This window comes from Sinocyclocheilus grahami, unplaced genomic scaffold, assembly GCF_001515645.1.
Source record: "Sinocyclocheilus grahami isolate Dianchi unplaced genomic scaffold, SAMN03320097.WGS_v1.1 scaffold608.1, whole genome shotgun sequence".
Classification (NCBI taxonomy): domain Eukaryota; kingdom Metazoa; phylum Chordata; class Actinopteri; order Cypriniformes; family Cyprinidae; genus Sinocyclocheilus; species Sinocyclocheilus grahami.
Genome location: NW_015505787.1, coordinates 222,544 through 237,993, shown reverse-complemented (window position 1 = coordinate 237,993; position 15,450 = coordinate 222,544). Strand labels below are relative to the sequence as shown.

The following is a 15,450-nucleotide window of genomic DNA, read 5'->3' as shown; positions in this document are numbered from 1 at the left end:
GCTGTTTGCACATATCTCACACAGTAACCTCCGCGTCATGTGAGCGCAGTTTCTTGCATTATAGGCTACATTTAATCCATTACATAATAATCACTAAGATTGTGATGTGGTGTTCATTTTAATGTTTTATTTAAGTGTAAAGTATGCACAGTTCTGATTATGCATACACATTTATTGTGTTGTTAATGCTAAACGCATGGATGCTGTCCAGTTCTGAAGTCTTTCCTTTGTATGTAAAAAGTTTTTGTTGTTGTCTTATGGTCACTTGTATTAAGATGATATCTATTTTGATGAATTTGCCTATTCGTTGGCAAAATATAAATTAAAACTACACTTCTGTTGAATGGTGTGTACCATAGCTGCTTTTATTTAAAAAAAAACGACAATTTCTTTATGAAGTAACTCTGACATCATCAATATAATTTATTTTCTTAGCACCCCACATATTGGTCTAGCCCCCCCTTAGCACTGGTAAAGAAAAAATGATGGTGCCGTGCCTGATAGGGAACCAGTCTTAAGCCGCTTTGGTATATTTGTAGCAATAGCCAAAAAAACATTGTATGGGTCAAAATTATAAATTTTTCTTTTATGCCAAAAATCATTAGGATATTAAGTAAAGATCATGTTCCATAAAGATATTTTGTACAAATACAGATTCCCACAACTTAATACACTTGATTAAAAGTTGCCATTGTCTACCATCCTCAGGACGAGCCAAGAAGATTTTTAGCCTACTTTACTGAGAATTTTTAGCCAGACAGGTTTAATCATGAGTCCACACTCTCCCTGTTCGGTAACAGAATGCTCTCTGACCTCATAATTTTGAAAAGTTATCATGCCCTACCAAGTATTATGTAGGACAGGCAAACATTGCATGCTCCGAACGTGAGTCATAGTTAAATGCAGCCTATTCCTGTAAGATGGTAATAGTCTAAGCATGGTTAAAAATTGTAGGCAGCTGGACAGCATTGTGGGCTGCACAAATCATGTTGCAAGTGAATAGTATGGGTTGTATTTCAGTATCTCTTTTGTCAGAACAAACTTGTCATACATTTTGGGCCGCGACCACTGGTTTAACTAACATGAATCTAGACCTAACCCTCAACCTATGCCTAATTGATCTGAGCTCATGAACCTTAGTTTTTTTGAAAATAGTAATAATAATAATAATAAAGTTGGCAATGTTCGGTGTGTAAGCTCAGATCAAAGGCACCTATGGTCAGTACCAAAAAGAAACACAAAACCTGTGCTAATTGAAAGAAAATAAGTTGATAAAAAAAGATGGAATCCAAGATTTGGTAATAATATAGCCTAACATAAGACATTTATAAGCTATTTTTGTAGTCTGGTCATTTTTGACTGGGAACACCACAAATGTAACAAGGTGGGGAAAAAATCCCCCAAAAAGTACAAAAAAATATTAAAATGTTGGTTGGGAAGTTGTTATACCCTGTGTGAGCAAAGACAGTACGTTTTAGTTCAATGCAATAATATTAACTAGCATTTTCGAGAAAAACAATTAAATCCTCTTTGGGTCAAAATGACTGGAACACAACATGAGGGTCAATGTATCAGCTGTTTATTTATTTATATTTATTTTTTCCTATAATTAATGTTTGTGCTAATAATTTCGGTCTTTGTAATAATTTGGTCAAACTGGTCTTGAGTCAGACACACTTTTGGGCTGTATCGCCCCCCATTCACTATTCCTTACATTGCTCCACTAATATACCACTTGTGGTATATTAGTGTGCGTGAATGAGCGAATTCAGAAGTCGAAAGTGGTTTGGACAAGATGCAGGAATTAATTCGGTGTGACAGTGCATGTGTAGTCTCTGGTTAACAGTTTAGTGTACATCAGTTGTCCACTCATTTTCAGGTCCATTGTGGGATTGAATGAGTGCACTTACTGTTCACTATGGTGTCGGACATAACTACAAATGCCCGTCGCCTCAAATAGTGCACTATGTAAGGGTATACGGGCCTTTTTCAGATACAGACTTGACTCGACCCAGGTAGACTCACAACCAGATCACTCACACAATTATTGGACAGATTCTCCTGATTGTGGCCATGGATATGTGTTAGCTCAATACTGCACTCCTGTGGCCACTGCAGAGTTATCTTCCATAGATAGCATGTACACAAATGCCAAACCAACAATGTATCAGTCTGACTCTGAACAAAGTGAAAAAAAGAATTTTGGCCAGAGACATAGAGATCTCATCAACAGCACCACCTCAGCTGTTTTATCATTTTTGTTTGGATTAGAAGAATGATCTTAGAAGAAATATAACAGATTTGAAGGACAAAAGCCGCCCATATCTTGCATCACACACACCTCAATCAATCAATCAATGACTGAAAATTGGATCAAAATAAAATAGTGTGAAATAGCATTACATTGTCTCTTTTATTAGTATCATCACATACCAAAAAAAAAAAAAAACTGACTCAAACTAGTGTGAAATAGTGTGGCACTCACTATTATGGTATGTCACTTTATATTAGCATTAAGCCAGCCATCCAAAGTTTTAAAAGGACAGACTCTGGGCTAAATTTAGAACGGAAACAAGGTTGTTTCTACTGAGATGTGTTTTGATATTTCTTGGTCAGTGGTTCTTATGGGACCGGGGCTAAAATAATTAAATTAAATAAACTAAAATAATTACAAACTAAAAACATGATAACATTGATATCATGTTAGGCAACAGGAGGCCTTTGAGTAAAAAAAAAAAAAAAGACAGAACCACTGTGAACCAAAAGGTGTGCTTGATGAATACATGACATTATAAGCAAAAGGTAAAGAGCAGAGCAGAGTTTACTGTCAAATACTGTAAATTATACTGTACAAATTGTTAGTGCTGGCACTATATGATGGTTGACTACTGTACAGCGTAGTCTACAGACTTCCTGATTTTGACTGAACTGGTAGTGTAGTTGACCTTTTCAGACTGGGTTACAGTAATTTTGCAGCCTCTGCCATGATAAGGTTTGTTTATCACATGGCATACTGTAAAGTGATGGTCCGGACTTCACAGCAGTTTTTGCCATATACCTCCACCCCTGGGATCTGACCTGGTTGGTTCAGATTGGTTCATCAACCTTTCAGTGCATCCTAGTGTAAAAGTGTTCGACTCTTGCAGTTATAAATAATAAGAGTGGGGCTTCACCTGAAACTGTATCATTGCATTGACTACCTTCACCAGGAGGCTACCTGTTGCGTTGCATTGACTTTAAGCTAGGTACCTATTTTTTGAGGGGGGGGGGGGGTTTGATTGAAGCACTTTTTTCTTTGCTCCTATCTGCCTTGTTTTTAGCGTAAGCCATTTTCACCTTGATTTCGGTGTAAGCTGTTTCCATTTATTTTAGCTGTACAAAATATTGCAGTGTAATAGTGTTTTTTTTATTTATTTATTTTTAATCATTATTCGTTTAGTTATAGTGGCTATAAACACACGGCCCTTCATTTGTTCTATTAAATATATATTTTAAAGCATTTAGCCGATGACTAGGTAAACATTCAGTACTGTGGTAGGCCTATATCCATTTAACTCATGAAACAAATCTCATTATGATTTGCGGAGGAGGCAGTAATCTCTGCAATAGTCTCTGTTTCGTGCGTCCTGCAAGGGCTTTTTATTTTTCGGATCATACTATGCTGCAAACCATTCCTTATGAATATGAATTAGGACGTGCTGAGGTTAACGCTAAATTAATATTCATGAGTTAAGCGCTCACTTACAAACGTTTGCCTTTCAGCCAATCAGATAGTATTACGGGCGAATGTACGTCACGTAATTAATATTCATGAGCGAAGGCTTACCATAGTAGGATTTGTTCATTTGCTTCCGGGAAATCTCGACCGAAGCGTAAAGACGTAAAAAGCGTTTTGGAGCACGTGAGCAGCATGACAACCAATGGGATGTGGCGTTTAATATGGGGCCGAGACTCTTAAGTCAGCCGTTACAGTCCTTATCATAAGAAGGCGCAGGTGAGTTTTGATCTTGTACATAGATTTGAGCAACAGATTTAACGCTTCCGCGAGCGTCGTGCTGCTTATAAACCATGCGTTTGATTTGTATTTGCTTGAGGGATAAATCTGGTCAGTCACTACAGGCAGATAAGCCTTGAACGCACTTGCTGCATGACATGAACTGTTTTGTTTCTTCAGGTCGTGTTCTGTATTACTATCATTTTAAGGCGAAATTAGATCCATTATATTTCTCTCTTATTTGTGTGTATTCATAAAACCATATCGTATATTTAGGATTGAAATAGTGTCGTATGTTTCGCTGGTTCAGGTTTAGTAGACTTCTATGTTATGGTATGTTCTCTTAGTGGAAAAATGTATAAATATTACTCTACTGTGTGTGTGTGTGTGTGTGTGTGTGTGTGTGTGTATATGTATATATGTGTGTGTGTGTGTACCTGTTTTTCTATTCTGGTGGGGACTTAAATCTGAATACACACAGACTCATGGGGACTCGTGTCACGGTGGGGACCTAAATTGAGGTCCCCACGGGTAAACAAGTTAATAAATCGCACAGAATGAAGTTTTTTGAAAATCTAAAAATGCACAAAGTTTCCTGTAAGGGGTAGGTTTAGGTGTAGGGTTGGTGTAGGACAATAGAAAATACTGTCTGTACAGTGGACAAACCATTACGCCTATGGAGAGTCCCCTCAAGGATAGCAAACCAGTCAAAGACAGCCCCTGAGTTAAATATATGAGTGTCACAGCAAAGGGTCTGAATACTTAGGACCATGTGATATTTCAGTTTTTCTTTTTTAATAAATCTGCAAAAATGTCAACAATTCTGTGTTTTTCTGTCAATATGGGGTGCTGTGTGTACATTAATGAGGAAAAAAACTTAACTTTTTAAGATTTTAGCAAATGGCTGCAATATTGTTAAGAGCGAAAATTTTAAGGGGGTCTGAATACTTTCCGTACCCACTGTATATAATACACACACACACATATATACACACACACACGCATATATATAAATTATTTGCCACACTGCAGGACTCACTTGCCAAGCTCATATGGTTTGTGCCAAAGTCTTATTGACCAATATATATATAATTTTTTTTTCTTGTCTTCACTGCAAAGATAAGGCAGCCATGCAGCCTATGAATATGTATATGGTTCCCAATCAAGGAATACCAGGCTTTCCACCGGGATTAGAATACCTTACACAGGTAAGTTAAAATGTAATTTGATATGGCTATATTAATAATACACGGCTGTGTAATTAATATTATAATATAGGCTAATGCAATTTCATCCGAATTTCAACATTTGTGAGATTCAGTCAGTCGAAGCAGTTTTGGTTAACTGATCTGATTTTGCGTCTCTGGAAAATAGTGATCTCTGACATTATATGATGTTGAATAACGGTTTTTGTGTCTGTTAGTGAGACATTTGTGGATACAACGTTTTTAGATTTGTGGAGTAAAAAAATATATGTTTCATATTTTGAAGTAAAATGATGAAATTAGACCCTTGGGTTAAGATTAAATGTAATACTTATTATAATTAATAGGGTTCTTATTCAGCATTTCCATGAATTAGATTTCCATTTCAGTCATATTCGCTTTTCATTAAATCATTCCGTTTGCATTCATAGTGATGCTATTATGACATTTTAAATAAAAATACGAGCAATTAAATATGTGAATATTTATGTGTCTGTATATAAGTCATATAATAAATGTACCTTTCAGATGAATCTCTTTTTACTGGGATTCTGCTTTGTCTGTCATTAGTTATTCAACTGAATTGTCAAAATACCATTTTAAATAGAATATTTGATTTAGTATCTTACATTAGTGGGTAAGATGGCATCTTTGAATAATTGAACGTTTTGTTCTAAAACAAATTAATTGGCACGTTTCTATTGATTCCCTATAATAGCCAGTGTTACAAGTAGCGCGAGTTACGTAATCAGATTACTTTTTTCAAGTAACTAGTAAAGTAATGCATTACTTTTTAATTTACAAGATAATATCTGAGTTACTTTTTCAAATAAGTAACGCAAGTTACTTTTTTTTCTCCCATTTATTGATTGACGGTTCTCCTGTCCTCATGTTAATAGAAATCAGATGTTACTGTAGTTCTAAAATAAATATGAATATGCATTAATTCATCTCACTCACAAAAAAAACACAGATTCAGTATTCCTCAAAATGAATAAAAATAATGCAACTCAGAATATGACGCGAACCTGCAATAATTAAATGTTAAGCAACACAAATATCCTTTATGTATTTAATCCCATTCTATTTGCTTCTGAGCTTCGATGATCCAGTTCAAGCGTACTAATAAGCACAAATGACTCTAGACGAACATTTGTGTGTCTTTTTTTATTGCTGAAGTGTGTCGAAATGTCTTCTTCTGCATTCTACAATACTTTCCCTTCAGCCTGAGGCTTATTCATTTCACTTTTGGTGTGAAAAGGCTTTTATATTTGCCCAAAATATAGCTTTTTTTATTTTAAAAACAAACAAGCAAGCCCTGCCCAGATTTGAAAAGTAACGCAAAAGTAACGTAACGCATTACTTTCCATAAAAAGTAACTAAATTACGTAATTAGTTACTTTTTTGTGGAGTAACGCAATATTATAATGCATTACTTTTAAAAGTAACTTTCCCCAACACTGATAATAACACACACATGTGTATATACATATCTGTTTATATGGTTGTTTTACGAAAACATCTGTTTGTTTGTTTTGTTTTGTTTTTTTCTCAACTATCTTTAGGTGGATCAACTTCTTATCAAACAGAAAGTTGAGCTTATTGAAGGTATGTACAACAGTTTCTCACAATTTCTCATTAGACCTATTTTCGCTAATGCTAAATATGCAGTAAGTGATTGAAAATTCCTCTGTATGGTTTCATGCAGCTTTGGCAGGCTTTGAGAGTAATAATAAATATGAGATCCGTAACTCCATGGGTCAGAATGTGTTTTACGCGGTGGAGGAGAACGACTGTCTCACCCGTCAGTGCTGCGGCCCGCTGAGATCCTTCACCATCCGCATCCTCGATAACTTCGGACAGGAAATCATCACAGTCAGCCGTCCTCTGAAATGCATGTCCTGCTTCTTCCCATGTTGTCTGCAAGAGGTGATCTGCCTGGAAGGCAAAAATGACTCTGAAATGCGAATTTAGATCTGAGAACTGCATCATTTGCTTTGCAGATGCCACTCACTTTAATATAGACCAGAGAGAAAATATTAGAACGTTTATGATTAATGGAGCAATTTTGTTCATTCCTTCTTTTCACCCTCTCTCTTTATTTCTCCTGTTTCAGTTGGAGATCCAGGCTCCTCCTGGAAACACCGTGGGATATGTTCTACAGCAGTGGCACCCTTTCCTCCCCAAGTTTACCATAGAGAATGAGCACCGAGAGCCGGTTCTCAAGCTCCAGGGGCCGTTCTGTGGCTGGAGCTGCCTGCCAGACGTGGACTTTGAGGTATAACAACTCAAGCGCCTTGTGATCAAACGGTCACACAGACAACAACAATTGCTAACTCTCACTGAAAATGAATGACTTAGCTGCTGTATCTCACAGCCCTTAACTCACTTGAAAGCTTTGTTTAGGCTGGTAAACTGAGACTGATGTTTTACCAAAAACAAAACTAATCATACTTCACATAAAGAACAAAAAGCCTATTTTTAGCATTATTTTCAATTAGGCACATGGTGCTCTCAAATTACTTTTACTGTAAACTGCAAAATAGTAATATTTTGCAATGCATTTATGCATCATTATATTATATGTTGTGTCCTCAATCAGTCTTTTATCTCACAATTCAGACTTTTTTTTCTCACAATTCAATTTTTTTTCTCCCATAAACTCCTAAACTCAGTATTGCAAGATATAAACTCACAATAATAATAATAATAATAAAAAAACTTCACTCACCGTTTTATCGCAATTCTTTAATAATTAGAATAAAAGAGTTATTATTAAAAGAGTTAATATTGCGCAGGTTTGCCTTTTTTTTTCTTAGAATTTAGTTTGTTTCGCAATTCTGATTTTTTTTCTCTGAATTCTGCATTTGCATCTCACAATTATTATAATTTTTTTCCCCCCTTTGATTAAAAATTTAAAAAAAAAAAGTAATTGGGGCTTTTTATCCCATAATTCAGTATTTTAATTTAAAAAAGAAAGAAAAAAACCCCCTCACAATTCAGTTTTTTTTCTGCCTCGGAATTAAAAATAAAAAAAGGTATTTGGGAATTTTTATCTCACAATTCAGAATTTTTTCTTGCAATAAAAAAAAGAGATGAGATATAAACTCAGAATTGCAAGAAAGAAGTCTGAATTGTGAGATAAAAAGATTATTTTATTTTTGCGATACAGTCATAATTTGTAGGGGGGAATGTGCTTAATTGTTAGGAAAATAATATAAATATTACATAGATTAATAATAATAATAACAGTTGGTTATATTCTGATTTTTTTTCTCTGAATTCTGCATTTGCATCTCACAATTATTATAATTTTTTTCCCCCCTTTGATTAAAAATTTAAAAAAAAAAAGTAATTGGGGCTTTTTATCCCATAATTCAGTATTTTAATTTAAAAAAGAAAGAAAAAAACCCCCTCACAATTCAGTTTTTTTTCTGCCTCGGAATTAAAAATAAAAAAAGGTATTTGGGAATTTTTATCTCACAATTCAGAATTTTTTCTTGCAATAAAAAAAAGAGATGAGATATAAACTCAGAATTGCAAGAAAGAAGTCTGAATTGTGAGATAAAAAGATTATTTTATTTTTGCGATACAGTCATAATTTGTAGGGGGAATGTGCTTAATTGTTAGGAAAATAATATAAATATTACATAGATTAATAATAATAATAACAGTTGGTTATACGATTTATCCATAGACAACTGTTATTCTTTGTGTTGTACTACTAAAGCATCTTTATGGAGAATATGTCAGTTTTTTAAATATGTGATTAATAATTCAGCTCTGTTAAAACAATAGCATTTGACTGGAGAACTTCAGATTTTAACTTTTTCTGTCTTTCTGTTTGTCTACTGGCTATTCTGCTCTTTCTATAAATGCCCACTAGGGGGAATTGTTGTTCAGCAGATGCAATATTTCAAGTAAATAAGCATGGATTTGCATCGACATATTTGTATCCCACAATTTAAATATTTTAAAATGTTATTTATTATTTATCATGTCCCCTTGAAGATTCTGACCATGGATGAAGTCAGTATTGGAAAGATCAGCAAACAATGGACAGGACTTCTCCGGGAGGTATTCACAGATTCGGACAACTTTGGGATCCAGTTCCCCATGGATCTTGATGTGAGAATGAAGGCAGTGATGATCGGAGCCTGCTTTCTCATTGTGAGTATGAGCGAACAGAGAATATGCTTTGATAGTGTGGCTTATGAATTACATTTTTTTTTCATTTTTTCAGGACTTCATGTTTTTTGAGACGAATAACTAGTTGCTATGCAGGCGGTGTTTTAACGTACGGCTCTGAGGAAACGGGTGAAAAGAGAATATGTTTACCCTCGCACATCATACATCTGTGAAATCCAGTGGAATGCATGTGAATATCAAGCCAGCAGTGTAGAAGAACGGTGATTTTAGAGACTGTGATGTAGCTTGAGGTGTGTGATATAGCTGGTTGTACCGATTAATATTGTTTTATTTTAATTTATATTCTTTTTTTCTTATCTATCCATAACAGATTAACATATATGGCATTAAAAGGAATAGCTCACCCCAAAATAATTAAATAAATAAATCTGCCACTATTTACTCCAAGCTCATATTACGTTCTTTCCTTAAAGGGTTAGTTCACCCAAAAATGAAAATTCTGTCATTAATTACTCATCCTCGTGTTGTTCCAAACCCGTTAGACCTTCGTTCATCTTCGGAACACAATTTAAGATATTTTTGATGAAATCTGAGGGCTCTCTGTCCCACCCATAGACAGCAAGGTAACTACCACGTTCAAGGTCCAGAAAAGTACCAAGATGATCGACAAAGTAGTCCGTGTGACATCAGAGGTTCAACTGTAAAGTTACGAAGCTACGAGAATACTTTTTTTGCGCAAAGAAAACAAAAATAGCGACTTAATTCCACATTTTTGTCTCTACTGCGTCACTTTGGACGCGCGTTCACGACAGTACCATGACGCGAGTGTGCGGCGGCGCCGGTGCTGACCCAGATCCGACGTAATGACGTCATCACGCCAGATCTGGGTCAGCGCTGCCACACGCTCGCGTCATGAGTGACGCAGTAGACAAGTGACGCAGTAGAAACGAAAATGTGGAATAAAGTCGCTATTTTTGTTTTCTTTGCGCAAAAAAAGTATCTACGTACTTTACGTAAATGCATACTTTTCTGGACCTTGAACATGGTAGTTACCTTGCTGTCTATGGGAGGGTCAGAGAGCCCTCAGAGTTCATCAAAAATATCTTAAATTGTGTTCCGAAGATGAACGAAGGTCTTGCGGGTTTCGAACAACACGAGGGTTTGTAATTAATGACAGAATTTTCATTTTTGGGTGAACTAACCCTTTAATGGACTTCCATTTCCTAACATAAAAGGAGCAATTTAAAAGCATGTCCGGGCCACTTTTTTTTATTTTATTTATTTTTGACAGCAATCAAGTCCCCCCCCCCCATAAACACCATAAAATAAGCCATATGACAGAATTTAAATAGTAAACTCTTCCTTTAAGAGCTGTCAGTACGACTATGCATATTCAATTTTGCATTAATACCTACACTCAATGACTAATATACACCTTTACAACACAGTTATATATTATTGTGCAAATAGTGTTTTCAACACTTTTAATTTTATTGATTAATTCCCCAAAATATATTTTGCATGCAAACAGATGTTGCAAAAAAAGAAGTAATTTGTAGTAATGTAGTAATTTGTTATTTATTGTGTGATTAACTTAGCTTATCTATTGTTTGTTTAAGTTGTAGTGTTAACCGTAAGCTTATAAATAAGAATTAGCATTTATGAGCTTTTTAGTTTATTTTTTGTAGTACTTAGTGTCTCCAAAAGATGGCAATGCTGATATTTAAGTACACGCAAAATTTTCAGTGTTTTGGGATATTAAGTATTAAGTCACGATCATATTTTATTTGTATTTTATTTTATTTTTTTATGACTCGGGTTTGCAATTTAAACACATCTGCTGTATGTGACGCGTCATGAATGCCTGTTATAGTAGATGTCTGACTAACACAGAATGTATTCCTAGCAGGGCACTGTTCTTTTTTTTAATATTTTGGCAGATTCCTAATTTCAGCATTATATTTAAATAGTTATACTAAGTAATACAAAACAATTTTATAAACTACACATGTTTGTCTAATCATTGTGTAGCGGATGTACTGTTGTTTGTGTCACTTTTAGTTATAATTCAACCTGTTTTGATTGAATTTGTCTTTATAAGAAACAAGAAAAGAAACAGAAACCACTACATTGTGTCTTGCATAAACCCTACCAAAATAGTATTTGTTGGGGGAAAACCTTTTCTCTTAAAGCTACAGTTTGCAATAATGCCACCTAATGAGCTGTGACTTATGAATGCTAATGAAATAGAACATGGCAGTACGTCATACGTTTGGGTGTCTAAGAAAAGTCTTTGTCTTTAAAATCTGGTGGCGAGGAATGTTCTGTTAACTTGGGACCAAAAACGGATGTTGATCCAGGAAAATGTCCTACTAGCTGAATCTCGGTAAGCCACCCGAGACGATATATTTACATAAGTGACCATGATTGTAACTGTCAGGAGTTATTGCACACAATTTCAAGGAAAAAGAGGTTACACTTTATTTTAAGGTGTCCTTGTTACAGTGCAATTATACATTTAAGTTTGAAGTAATATTAATTAACTACTATATGGTTAGGAATAAGGCTTGGCTTAGGGTTACTTGCATGCAATTATGCATAATGTATTGTTATGTGTTACATGTGTAACAAGTAAACTTTAAAATAAAGTGTTACCGAAAAAGATTATGTACAGTAGTATACTCCTTACAACTTACTTTAGTACATTTTTAACTCTTGTTTTCGCAAATGAAAAAAGTTGAAATACATACCTTAAATATACAGTGGTTTAGCAAATGGCTGCAATATAAAAAAGAGTGAAAAATTTAAGGGGGTCTGAATACTTTCCATACCCACTGTAGATACTGTTGTATTTTCACTGAAGTAATATATTAGCGAGATACTTAGTAAGTTTATAATGCCCAAACTTTAACCTATAATTTCTCTGTACCTTTTATTCTGAATATAATAACAGTTCTGAGACCGTGAATAAGCGACTCATACTTCAAAGATTAATAAAACCCATCCATTGCTATTGACATTTTGACTCTCCTAGCTAATACTTCACATTTATATTTTACATTTATTCATTTAGCAGACACTTCTATCCAGAGCAACTTAATATTGAGGAATACAACAAGTGTTTCATCATAAAGAGGCAAATAAACACAGGAAGTGCTCGTAATATAAAGTTTCAGACATTGTTCAGATTAGAACAAAGACTAGACAGGGATCTTTTTTTTATGATGCAGACAAATTTTGATGAAAGAGATGAGTTTTCACCTGTCGCTTGAAAATTGTCAGGGATTCAGCATTCCGGATAGGGATGGGAAGGTTATTCCACTAGCAAGGAACGGTGAGCGAAAATGTTCTGGAAAGGGATGTTGTGCCTCTCTGTGATGGTACCACGAGACATCACTCACTTGTAGATCTCAAGTTCCTGGAGGGGATGTAGATTCGTAGTATTGAGTGGAAGTAGGAGGGTGCTGAGCCTGTGGCTGTTCTATATGCAAGCATCAATGTCTTGAACTTTATACAAGCCGCAACCAGTAGCCAGTGCAAGGAGATAAAGAGAGGTGTAACATGGGCTCTTTGGGGCTCGTTGAAGATCAGATGCGCTGTTGCATTCTGAATCATTTGTAGAGGTTCGATTGTGCATGATGGAAGTCCAGCCAGAAGAGCACTGCAGTAGTCCAGCCTAGAAATGACAAGGGTCTGGACGAGAAATTGTGCAGCACACTCTGTTAGGAAGGGCCTGACCTTTCTGATGTTGTGCAATGCCAACCTGCAAGTTCGAGCAGTTTTTGCAATGTGGTCTGTGAAAGTCAGCTGGTCATCAACGATTACACCAAGATTTCTGACTGAACTTGATGGGGTAATTGTTGATGAACCTAGCTGGATGGGGAAATCATGCTGTAGAGTCAGAGTGACAGGGAAGACGAGAAAACAGACGTGAAACAACATGTAATCAAATTTTACACAAAAGTGGGACATTCACATTACCTCAGATTGGATGTACTTTGATTTAACAGCAAGTCCATTTACATGCACTTTAAAGGGTTAGTTCACCCAAAAATGAAAATTAACCTGTGTTTTACTCACCCTCGAAGCATCCTAGGTGTATGTGACTTTCTTCTTTCAGACGAATCCAATCTGAGTTATATTAAAAATTGTCCTGCCCCCTCCAAGCCTCTCAATGGGGGTAAGCGGGTGTTTGTTGTCAACAGTTCAGAAGACGTGAAATAAAGTGCACGCATCCGTAATAAAACGTCCCTCACACTATGTGATCTTATTCATAGACTTTCATAGGATCTGCTCACATCCCATTGAGGGTTAGGTTTAGGAGTGGTGTTAGAGATTCATGCTTACTTTTTTTAAAATAAATATCTGCCATTTTTTGTTCAAATGCAATTGTACAAACTTTGAAATCACAGTTTCATAAAATAGTTACATTTCCTCATGATATTAGGTTGGTCAGAGCTATTATATATTGTATATATATATATATTGTATATGTACTCTAATCCAAAACCTTCTGGAGAAACTTTTTGGGTTGATTTTAGAACAAAAAAAAAAAAACCTGTCCCAACCCACTACCCTTAAAATCCGTTAAATCCACCTTTTTCTTCAACGCAGAAGTAAGCCTATCCTTCTGGAGAAACTTTTTGGGTTGATTTTAGAACAAAAAAAAAAAGAAACTGTCCCAACCCCTTCCCAAACCACTACCCTTAAAATCAGTTAAATCCACCTTTTTCTTCAACGCGGAAGTAAGCCTATGGACGAGACTTCCGGTTCATTAGCCGCTATAGGTAAATAACGAGAAGAATAACAACATGCAGTAAGGTTGGTCAGAGCTATTATATATTGTATATATATATATATTGTATATGTACTCTAATCCAAAACCTTCTGGAGAAACTTTTTGGGTTGATTTTAGAACAAAAAAAAAAAAACCTGTCCCAACCCACTACCCTTAAAATCCGTTAAATCCACCTTTTTCTTCAACGCAGAAGTAAGCCTATGGGCGAGACTTCCGGTTCATTAGCCGCTATAGGTAAATAACGAGAAGAATAACAACATGCAGTAAACGGTAAAACTGTTTGCACTACAAACCAGTGTGTTCATAATTAAGATAATACATTCAAATAATAATGTATGACACACAAATGTTCAATATCAAGCAGCAAAACAAACCCATAGAATTTACAAATGGCCCATTTTTACGGCAATAAAAAGGTGGATAGGTTTATATGAATGTAGGTTATAGGAGTGCCGTTCCAAGACCAAAAAGGATGATGATTCAGCAACATGTCTCTTTTGACAGAATCACAAGGCAATATATTTAAGCGACCAAGAACATCATAGTTAACATTAGGTTTATGATACAATGAATGATAGTATCATCCTTCAGATTAATGCAATGAATTCCACAAGGACTAATAGATCTATATAGTACCATGCCTTCATCCGGTATGTATACATATACATGTCAATCAGGTTAATATGGGCCTCTCTATTGTGAGCATGCTCTGACAGACAGACAAGAACAATTTCAAAGGCCTTGTCAATGCCTAGAAGTGTATTATTATGAAGTGAAATGTATTTGGTACAACACAGACCCTCCCTGGTTCAGGACATCGCTCCAAACTGAATGAAAGAGCCAGCAGGAAACTGGTCAGGGAGGCGACCAAGAGGCCTACAGCAACTCTGAAGCAGCTGCAGGAATTTATGACAAAGAGCGGTCATTGTGTGCATGTGACGACAATATCCCACATTCTCCACAAATGTGGCTTGAGATACTCCTTAAGAAAGGCAACATGCAGTCACGACTGGGCTTTGCCAAAACACACCTTGAAGATTCTGAGGCAGATGAGACTACAATTGAATTATTTGGCCTCAACACCAAATAATATGTCTGGCAGAAATCCAATGTTTGTTTGTTTTTGTGTTATATCATTCACTTGGATGTTATAAGAGTAAATACAGCTGGATAAAACCAAATCTGTCTGTCTTCATTTCAGGCTGCAAAGCAACAAAATGTAATTATTATAAAGGGGGATGATTATTTTCTATTGCTACTGTATGTGTTTTTGCATTGCTTTGGCCATTCTCCGTAGATCTCAC

The 15,450-nt window shown here is 35.6% G+C and overlaps 1 protein-coding gene across 2 annotated transcripts; it reads left to right on the top strand.

Moving 5' to 3' along the window:
* The first annotated feature begins 3,916 nt into the window (after positions 1-3,916).
* On the top strand, positions 3,917-9,863 carry LOC107557560 (phospholipid scramblase 1). 2 transcript variants are annotated; one of them, XM_016241031.1, is made up of 7 exons: positions 3,917-3,994; positions 5,114-5,202; positions 6,765-6,807; positions 6,908-7,128; positions 7,316-7,477; positions 9,211-9,369; positions 9,443-9,863. In XM_016241031.1, the coding sequence occupies exons 2-7, from the start codon at positions 5,125-5,127 to the stop codon at positions 9,470-9,472; spliced, it is 693 nt and encodes a 230-aa protein (XP_016096517.1). In that variant the 5' UTR covers positions 3,917-3,994; positions 5,114-5,124; the 3' UTR covers positions 9,473-9,863. The 2 variants fall into 2 exon arrangements, with proteins under 2 accessions (XP_016096517.1, XP_016096516.1); XM_016241030.1 differs by lacking the exon at positions 3,917-3,994 and adding an exon at positions 4,036-4,105.
* Positions 9,864-15,450: the final 5,587 nt, after the last annotated feature.

Bases quoted from the DNA above. Each gene is read 5' to 3' on its own strand.
- LOC107557560 (XM_016241030.1), top strand. From the start codon at position 4,069: ATGCGTTTGATTTGTATTTGCTTGAGGGATAAATCTG. The intron at 4,106-5,113 runs GTCAGTCACTAC...TTCACTGCAAAG, and splicing joins TTGCTTGAGGGATAAATCTG to ATAAGGCAGCCATGCAGCCT. The intron at 5,203-6,764 runs GTAAGTTAAAAT...AACTATCTTTAG, and splicing joins GATTAGAATACCTTACACAG to GTGGATCAACTTCTTATCAA.